We start from the raw sequence: 8,813 nt of genomic DNA on the forward strand, positions 1-8,813 counted from the left end.
AACAGGCTACACGACAGCCAATACAAGGAAGTTGACGACGAGTCCCTACCATATAAGTTAACAAGAGCACAGTCGTAGAACCACAAAACGTTTTGTCAAGCATCCTCCCGACTCGTTTCATCCTACGTGTGAAGTCCTCAACATTTCATTGGCTTCGTCGCGGGATGTCAAATCCGGGCCGCCATAGACTGATTCCACTTGTTACTGGAGTCGTCTTCGTCTTCTCGTTTGCGCTTCAAAGCCTGTGACTCGCATTCTTGCAATGCTTGGCTATGAGTCGTCGTTTCGGTCTTCTGCGTGCGGGGAAGGCGATCTATGGAAGGCTGGATATCCTTGCCTTTGGGCCAATCCTCTCGACCAAGGGCGTAATCGAATGCCAATATGATGCTGCTGGAGCTTTGATTCAGGGCGTCAAGGGTATCTGTGATAACGATTCCCTTCACGTCAAATATAACGGATGGTCAGAGCCTATATCTGTGACCTGGTCCGCATGAGCCTTGATAGCGTCTTCACGTGCCTTCTTCTGATGCTCGGGGAAATAGGGCGGCAGGGATTGTGGTGAGGGTAAGTAGAGAATGTGGAAATTCTGGCGGAGGTCATTGATCAAGTCGGCTAGTGGCGCAGGGAAGGATTCGGTCACGGGCCGTCTCCAGATGTTCCAAATCTCCGCGGAAGAAAGCCATCTTTCCCATTCCACCTTTGGGTATGTCAGAGTCGACTTGTTGATCGTAAATAGTAGCCATGATGCGTGCGAGATCGTGGGCGAGGACGCTGCTTTTTTGAAAGCGGAACGCGAGGTATACGAGGACGTGTACAAATGCTTCAAGGTAATCGGCGCGGTCTTGCTCCTCAGTAGGTTCCTGAAGTAGGCGGGCAGACATGAACTGCTAAGTTCCCTGGTGAAATCCTTCTCAGGACCTAGAAATAATAAGTGACATAAAAAGGCATACTGTTCTCCATACTTGCCGCAATTGACAATGTGTGGATCCTGGACTGGGGACTTCGTCCTCGGCGGAACTAACGGGACTCACGGTGGTTCCCATGTTCAACGATTCCGAGCGAGATAGAAGTCGTGGGGAAGGCGTCGAGGGGCTCGAGAGCGTGTCGCCGAACGTAGATGTAGCTGGAGGAGGATACTGGAAGCCCTGAGTTCGAGAAACACGTCGAAGGACAAGAGCCCAATTCAGTCACTGAGCCCGCGTACGTGTCCTCAGCACCCCTTTCTAGCATAGGCCTCATCATTCGATTCTGAATCGTTGACTTCCTCCTCGCCAGAGATCTCTTCGTGAAGACTGCGTGAGAGAATAAGAGTGAGAGACATACCAGCTCATACCAGAGATGTGTGACCCTTTGTGTGACCATTTATATGCCCAGAGCAAAGGGATCTCCGTGGTTGGTGTTTGCGCGGTCTTCGTGGAGTTCGAGGATGAAAATTCGGCATTTTCCGGTGCTCAAGGTAATTATTATAATACAAATAATGACGAACACAACGACGTCCACTACCCTCAAGCAACGTCCGAGTTTAACAATGTTCACGCCGAACATCCAATCGACCCCTGTCGACAGAAGAGTTCTCGACATCTTCACGACTTCACTGCACGATCCCGGTTGACCATAGATTGAATCCTTTTGAAGGAGGAGGAGTCGCCGTCCCGTTTGCGTTTCGGGACGTGAAACTTGAGCTGCCGCCCTGTATCGATCTGGGTCATCATTCCGGTATTGCGCGTACGGGGGAGGTGGTCCATGGCAGTGTTGACGTTGTCGCCTCTGGGCCAGTCCGCTCTCTTAAGAGAGTGAGTAAAAACTTCCACGAGCTCGTTGGAGCTGTCGTTGAGCGCCTTCAAAGTATCTGCCACTCGTTTCGTATGAGCCTCTATTTCGGCAAGTCGCTTTTGCTTCTTGGTCGCCGAAAAGTACGTCCTGGGAACGGATGGCTTGGACGAATAGATATAGGAAAAGACGTCGCGGAGGTCGCTGATCAAGTCAGCCAGCGGAGCGGGGAAGGACGCGTCCACCACGTCTTGGTCCAGCGTAGACCCTTGGAAGAAGGCTTTCTTCCCCTCTCCTCCTTTTGGTATGCCGGAATCCACGTATTGATCGTAGACTTCGGCCGTGATACGCGCGAGGTCAACGTCCGGGATGGTGCTCTTCTGATAACGGAAGGCGAGGTAAACAATAGCGTGCACGAAACCCTCGAGATCATCGACACGGTCTTGTGGTCGATCAGGTCCTTGAAGCAGTCGGCCTGACATGAATTGCCAAGTTCCCTGATGAGATTCCTGTCAGAACTGAAACTAACAAATGAAAGAAAGAGACGCACCGTTCTGCGTATCTGCAGCGGTAGAGATCGTATCGAAGGATGAGGTTGAGGCTGATGATTTGGTCGGGATTGTGTCACCAAACACAGAGGTGGTAGCGAGTCACATACAGGGGATGTACCGTCCATTATGTTTTCAGAACAATAGCGCCTTTGCACGACGCGTTCGTTACTTTTTGTTCAATGTGTCAATCTTCGTGGGGTTTGTAATCAATACCCGGCGGCATTTCCCTGTGTCAAAAATGCCTAGTGGGGTTCGGGAATGTGAAATTGAAATTTCCCCGTGTCAGATAACTTCGTGAAGCTCCTTCAGTGGTCTGACCAAGTCCTACGACCAAACCACGATGGACCCAACTTTGCAAGACGGGCCAACTTTGCAGAACTGCTCATACACTATTCGCTATCGATCATAGCTGCCTTCACGACGAGAACGATGGTACCAAGCAGTTTTGGTGAAAACAACGAACATGGGGATACGATGAGACACCAAGCCGTAACATAGAACAAAAGGGTGATGATACAAGACAGTATATGCACGAACTCCATCGCCAACGCCTACGTTCCGGTTTGATTTAAGTAGCCGTCGCTTTAGTTTTGGGATGATACCTTGCAAGGTCCCAATCTACCAGCAGTCCCTTGCCATTTTCGTCCACCGTGATGCTAGTGTCACTAATGTTGCCATGCAAAAGTTCCGCATCCATAGCCTTGTCCTGGGCTGTCAGAACCAACGACGTCAGTCAAAAGGATTGGGTAAGGATGGCAGGGAACGAGTGCTGAAGAAACCATACCTTGAAGTATATCGAGCATAACCATCGTGATACCCTTCATGCCCAAGTCCCTGATATCCGCGCTTATCTCGTTCACGACAAGTCGAATGTGCTGGTAGCGCAAAAGATCTCGTGCCCCGAAGCACCATTCTTGATCCATGTAGTTATGCGTCATGGTATTTTGATCAGGTACGTCCCCGTAGCATACGAGCGTAGGGATAAAGGGCACGCCATGGGCGTGAAGGCGTCGGTAGGTCTCGCCCTCTCGCATGAAACCGCACTCGTCAATACACCAGCTGTCCTTGAGGTATACGAGACGCCCCTCGGTAACCCCGTACGCGATGAACCATTCTGTGTCTCGTCCGAAAGGCGTTCGTTGAGAGCGATAAGGCTCTCCAACAACATACAGACGTTTTCCGTTATGTGCGTGAACCTCTAACTGCCGGAAGCTGTCGGCGACGGTGACCGGTATGTTGGGATACCTCGAATGTAGCGCAGCCCAAGCGTTCTGTTTCTCGTTGTCCGACGGGGAAGAGACCGTGGGATCGTGTCCACGTTGGATTTCTGTGAGGTTATCGTACAACCAGAGGAATTTAGGGAGGTAATGAGAGTGGGCAGCGTCACGGAAGTCAAAACGATCTGTGACGACTATACCGCCTCGGTCCCATCGTAGGAAGCGAGCGTGGTGCTTTCCGAGCAGGACAAGGGCAAAACAGTGCGTGCGATATTGGCACTGCTGGACCGCGATGATATGAGCTATGAGTCTATCGCGTACAAAATCTTGCTTGAAGCGGATGAATTGCTGATCTTTGAGTGGACGAGAAGGGTCTGCCTGAGCACAGAAAGGGTCGAAGTGGAAAGGCATAAGCTTGATAACAAAGCTCTGCATATTCCAATCACAATGGGAGGGAAGGTCCCCACAAGTCCTCGCAGAGTATACGGAAATCTGAGCGGTCTTGGTAGACACGGCGCATTGGGTGGATGTATCGACGAACTTGAGGTCCTTGCACAGTCCCGTAGTTGTCATGCGCTCCACCTACAGATGTCGTAGATAAGTATTGATAAGTGGAGAGGGGAGCTAATAGGGGACGCACGAAGTGGCTGGAAGATCTCCCTGCGTCCCTAAGTGTCGCAGCATGGGCACGAAAGGCGTCATCTGAGGGGATAACTTTCTTCTTAGGCAGCATAAAGTCCTTGTAGAATTGTTGAACGGGCATGGGCCCAATTATAGGAATCTCGGCACGAATCATTCCGTAGAAGTGATTCTAAGAGTAAGTCGACGTAGCGAAGGCTGGGAGGAGGAACGACGGAGGTCCACTGAGTGTAGCTAACAATGTAAGGGAGCGTGAAGAGAGTCAGGACCGTGTCAGTATATACCCTCGGCTGTGAAGCAAGCCTACAAAACAAAGCGCGTCGTACCCGGTTCTGGGCCTTCCTTTGTTGACAGTTCGGTGTCCGTGTCCTTATGTTCTCCCACGTGTCACAAGCACGTCACCAAGACAGTGTCTGTTCAGAATGAGAGCGCAGATGGTGCCGATATAACAAATAGAAAAGGGGACTAGGTGCGTGGTGGTCGACGAGGAATTCGCAGATAGACGTTGACGAGAAAGGGCTGAAGGGCAACTGAAGGGTCAAAGCGAAACCAAAGGCCGATCAATATGGTCTCGGGATTCCCCGGCTTACAAACTGTGTGGCGAGGTGGCGTCACCGAGCGTCCACCCAGCCATGGCTCAATATTGGGGGCTGACTGCTATGGACTTCAGAAGCACAGTAGATCATACGATGCATAGACTTATTTATTGCTCTCTGTTACAATATTCTCTGTAGGAGCAAAGTTTCTGGCCCAAATGATGGAATCCCACAAGGAATCAACTTCATACAGTACACAAGATGATCCACAACAAATCCATAATCATATAGAGTACACTCCTCGAATCGAAGGCGGCTTAGAGGTCCACAACTCGTGCAAAGTCATTTATGTCTTGGTATAGGCACTCCGACAGTCTAAGATCCCTAGATAAGCCATAAATGAAATGTCAGCGCCACGAGGATCCCGAACGCCACAAGGCCCTTGGAAGGCACGAGCCGTACGTACGATCTCCCATGTACATAGCGAAGTCTCGAAAGGCATAGACCTCGTCGTAGTAGATCGGAGGACAATCCCTTCATCGGGCGACCTCAGTGGCGACGAGTTGCCCTGCGATTTGTGGGGACAGACCGATAGCTTCCGCTAGAACAGAGAACGATATATGTAAACCACGGGACTTGGGTGCCACGGGTTGCTCCCTAGAGGAAACAATTCGAAGGCCAACTTCGGCGAACTTAGGACTCACCTTCGGTGGGGTCTGCGGGGATGAAAGCTGCGCTGACTGTGTGTGCGAGTACGAGTGAAACAAGAACCGCGAGAGATGGGATAAAGAATTTCATGATGATAGGAAGACAGGTGGGTCGATGTGGGGAAGATAGAAATGCGGCGGAAACTTTGTGGCGTCGGGTTAGATAAAGTGGAAGAGCCTGGCTAGGATCCAAGTGGGGCTTAAATAGAGCGGCAAAGGATGAAAAATCGGATGGTTCCGAGAAACGATGCAATGCTTCTGCAAGGAACCTGCATGGCTTGTGTGTGCGTCCGTCACAGCAAGACTGCGTGGGGATGTGCGTGTAACCCTGTTTCACCCAACAGCTTAGCTCCAGTCGCGCATTGCAGGCGGCCGAGCTTCAGATAAGTGAGGAGGCGAGTATCTTTTTCCATATTTGGAGTCCTGTCGTGTAGAGTCGTACTGCATTGGATGAGAGATATGGATACCGTCCCGGGTACTAGTTAGGTTCGGCCAGAATGGAAGAGAAACGCTGTTTGTCGGACGGTATTGGTACCTGCCAACAGAGATGGAGATGGAATCAGAATCTGATCATCAACGACTCTTGAGCTCGTGCATCCAGGTTGATACGTCTGAAGTAAAGACATTTCGGCGTAGAGTGGAAAACCAGACGTAGGACTGTAGCCATTCACGAGCAGCCACAAGGGCATAAAACGATGTGAGCAATGTCAACAAGCTCCGTGATACGCTGGCAGCACATATATTATACTGGAATGTTCGACAGGCAGTATCGGCGGAGCTGCACGATGTACACAGCTACAAGGTTTAGGTCACACGAGGGATGCTGTCAGGCTTGAGCCGAAGATGTCGCAAGGGCAGGAAAAACGAATTGGCTAGAAGGCAAGATGGTGGTATAGTGCAAATGGCGATCCGAGAAGTACGGCTGCACGCTTTGTCGCCGATGACGCGAGTGAGACTGAAAGCACAAAGCCATGCGTCACATACTGCGAAACGCAGTTTCCTGAGAAAGCCTTGACTCCTATCATATTGAGCATAGCCGCCAGTCTTAACAGAAGAACGGAACCGAGAGCCATATGTTTTCCAGGCGTACCAAATCAGGATTGCGCGATATGTATGTAATATTTCTCTTCCGCTGGTTCTTTTGTTCTGTGTGCTCTTGTCCTGAGCCTTCGCCTCACCATACTGCCTGGGCATGAGAACATATTCTTCATGAGATTCAATCTCACCAAGTTTTAGCATCTTCACAGCGATCATCCTCAATGCGTACTCTGGAAGAGTCAACGTGACATAAACATAAGCGTCACTAGCGCAAAAACAGAGCCGACCTGGACACGCACCTCTTTCGCCTTCCAGCGAGAATAGTCTTCCACATTTCTCCGAGCCTCCTCGTAAACCCTGTTCCAGTCCCTGCACATACTATCATCGCGATATTCCACAACCGTAGCCGGCCTTGGCCTGCCGAACACGGGGTCCAAAGCGGTGGTTGAACGGCAGAGAACCATCTCTCGAAGATAATTGTAGCAGTGCCTGCTAAGCGGCGTATCGATATCCGTGGTGTTCAGTTTCTCGCGATGAGAGATGAGTTGTTTACGAAGGACGTCGAGACAGCGCATTTGGTGGAAGTGGGAGATACTGAACGGACGGTAGTTTGGTCCGAGATAGATAACACCATCGTTGGGAGCTAAGGCTTCCCATTCGACGTCGGATTGAGAGGTATCGAGTTGGTAATGTGTGGTGGGCTCGAGAGGTATAAGGACATCTTTGAGATCACCTACGTCCCAAGACTGAGGGTAGTCAGCACCAACATAACCTAGCACAAAATTCGACGATCAGTGTGTATTCAAGCCTCAATACGGAGCATAACGAACTGTGGACTCGTGACGATATAGTAGCATTAGGTAGAGAAATGGCGACCCATACGATGCAGCCAACTTTCAGCACAATGAGAAAGCCCAGCAATGGAGAGAGACGAGAGGCATCGACGAGCTGTCCGCAAAGCATGTCAACGGTTTGGATGTGCACGAAAGTTGGCCTGCGGTGGTGCACGTCGTGCGTGTTTTGAGGCTGGAAAGGAGTGGGATTTAGTGTTCAAGACACTGTACCCAGTCTGCCTATCTGAGTTTGACCGCTAGAGGCTGGGAATCGTGGGTAGACAGTAAGGCGCCATCACTCCGACCAAACGCGGAGAAATGTCCTGCCAGATGGAGCAGAGAGTCGCACAGCCCACAGATCTTTCGCTACGATCAAATACTCCGTAACAGCCGACCTGAATGGGCGTTACTTTTCCTCAGATGAGGTCCTTATGACTATTTCATGCATCGTTGAATATCGATTGCAATGCCTGCACCCAGCCATGAGACAAGTGAATGCTTATCACTCGGACCATCGACGCGCCGTCTTTGTCCACGGTAAACGGCAACCCTTGTGCACCTTCGTAAGCTGAGCTGTGGTCTTTTCGATAGAATAAGAAGTGGTGGCCGTAAAGCAAAGAGGTGTTGCGAAAGGAAAAGCAAGGAAGGCAGTTGCCGTGAGCGAGAGAAATTTCAAGCGCCGCCTTATCGCACCAGAAATGTGGCGCCACGCTGACGCCGAACCGTCTTTGAACCTTCTTCCATTTCCCATGATCAGACTGCTGTGTCGAGGACATGCTAGGCTATACACGTTTCCGTTCCGGGTGACCTGAGGGGAGCACTCAATAATACAGCAGTGTCTGCTTTTGTCTCGAATCATACTGCGCTCGAGAGACCTAGGTGATATTGACATTTGCTCTACTGGGACTTAATCGTGGCAAAATCCATGTCTACTAGTCGTGCACCCTACGCTGCCCTTGCACAGGATGCTGACGAGGTCGAGCTGAAGGAGCACTTGCTTGAACCCGACCAGCCAACAGAAGGTGGGCCATCGACGTTGTCTGATGAATATCGTGCTAAATAATGCTTCCATAGTTTCTTCAGCAGGCTCGCCCCCACCCCAATCATGGCACATCTCGCCATTCATTCGCTATTCTGTCTACATCATTCTCATCTGCACTCTCTTCGACGCAGTAATTGTCTCCTACATTGCGTTCCAATACGTTCGCCTCCAGAAACAGCCTACGGCATCCTCGTCTTCGGATGAGTTCGAACTCCGAAGCACGTACGTTAACTTCGACAAGCTATACGGACTAGACGGAGGCCAACAATCATTGAAACCTGCCCCTCATGAGCCGATAGTCAATCTTCCTCGGGCATGGGCACAGGTCTCTAGGGCGGAGCCGGATAAGGTGTTTGAGATGTGGCCCGAATCATGGATGAGTGAGCATGGACTTATTCCGAACGACGAAAGAAGACTTTGGGTCACGACCGAGGTCGGTGCCTTCGCTTTTTTTTTTTTTTTTTTTTTTTTTTTTTTTTT

General features: G+C 50.6%; 5 protein-coding genes across 5 annotated transcripts in view; 1 reads left to right on the top strand and 4 right to left on the bottom strand.

The window, feature by feature from the left end:
* Positions 1-439: 439 nt before the first annotated feature.
* STEHIDRAFT_161648 (uncharacterized protein) lies at positions 440-2,252 on the bottom strand (the record flags this gene model as incomplete). The annotated part of the gene is made up of 3 exons (XM_007309231.1): positions 440-918; positions 1,032-1,292; positions 1,601-2,252. 3 exons carry the CDS (start codon positions 2,250-2,252, stop codon positions 440-442), a joined length of 1,392 nt encoding a protein of 463 aa, XP_007309293.1.
* A 541-nt stretch (positions 2,253-2,793) lies between these two features.
* STEHIDRAFT_171825 (uncharacterized protein) lies at positions 2,794-4,301 on the bottom strand (the record flags this gene model as incomplete). The annotated part of the gene is made up of 3 exons (XM_007309232.1): positions 2,794-3,032; positions 3,106-4,120; positions 4,179-4,301. 3 exons carry the CDS (start codon positions 4,299-4,301, stop codon positions 2,890-2,892), a joined length of 1,281 nt encoding a protein of 426 aa, XP_007309294.1. The 3' UTR covers positions 2,794-2,889.
* Positions 4,302-4,879: 578 nt separating this feature from the next.
* STEHIDRAFT_125029 (uncharacterized protein) lies at positions 4,880-6,082 on the bottom strand. Its single transcript, XM_007309233.1, has 3 exons — positions 5,418-6,082; positions 5,180-5,314; positions 4,880-5,097 (listed from the first exon to the last, which is right to left on the bottom strand). Exons 1-2 carry the CDS (start codon positions 5,509-5,511, stop codon positions 5,250-5,252), a joined length of 159 nt encoding a protein of 52 aa, XP_007309295.1. The 5' UTR covers positions 5,512-6,082; the 3' UTR covers positions 4,880-5,097; positions 5,180-5,249.
* A 377-nt stretch (positions 6,083-6,459) lies between these two features.
* STEHIDRAFT_125030 (uncharacterized protein) lies at positions 6,460-7,534 on the bottom strand. Its single transcript, XM_007309234.1, has 3 exons — positions 7,289-7,534; positions 6,758-7,230; positions 6,460-6,688 (listed from the first exon to the last, which is right to left on the bottom strand). The coding sequence occupies exons 1-3, from the start codon at positions 7,419-7,421 to the stop codon at positions 6,677-6,679; spliced, it is 618 nt and encodes a 205-aa protein (XP_007309296.1). The 5' UTR covers positions 7,422-7,534; the 3' UTR covers positions 6,460-6,676.
* Positions 7,535-8,164: 630 nt separating this feature from the next.
* The window catches only part of STEHIDRAFT_142122 (uncharacterized protein), a gene marked incomplete at its 3' end in the record, with an annotated part of 1,610 nt that continues 961 nt past the window's right edge, over positions 8,165-8,813 (top strand). Inside the window, exons 1-2 of the mRNA XM_007309235.1 lie at positions 8,165-8,313; positions 8,366-8,766. Coding sequence (XP_007309297.1) covers positions 8,217-8,313; positions 8,366-8,766 — 498 coding nt within the window. The 5' untranslated portion in view covers positions 8,165-8,216. The remainder of the gene's footprint in view (positions 8,314-8,365; positions 8,767-8,813) is intronic.

This window comes from Stereum hirsutum (genome assembly GCF_000264905.1).
Source record: "Stereum hirsutum FP-91666 SS1 unplaced genomic scaffold STEHIscaffold_17, whole genome shotgun sequence".
NCBI lineage: Eukaryota > Fungi > Basidiomycota > Agaricomycetes > Russulales > Stereaceae > Stereum > Stereum hirsutum.

Coding starts and splice junctions, on each gene's coding strand:
- STEHIDRAFT_125030 (XM_007309234.1), bottom strand. CDS start 7,421: ATGCTTTGCGGACAGCTCGTCGATGCCTCTCGTCTCTCTCCATTGCTG. Junction 7,231..7,288: donor TATATCGTCACGAGTCCACA/GTTCGTTATGCT, acceptor ATTTTGTGCTAG/GTTATGTTGGTGCTGACTAC.
- STEHIDRAFT_125029 (XM_007309233.1), bottom strand. CDS start 5,511: ATGAAATTCTTTATCCCATCTCTCGCGGTTCTTGTTTCACTCGTACTC. Junction 5,315..5,417: donor CCCCGCAGACCCCACCGAAG/GTGAGTCCTAAG, acceptor TCTCTGTTCTAG/CGGAAGCTATCGGTCTGTCC.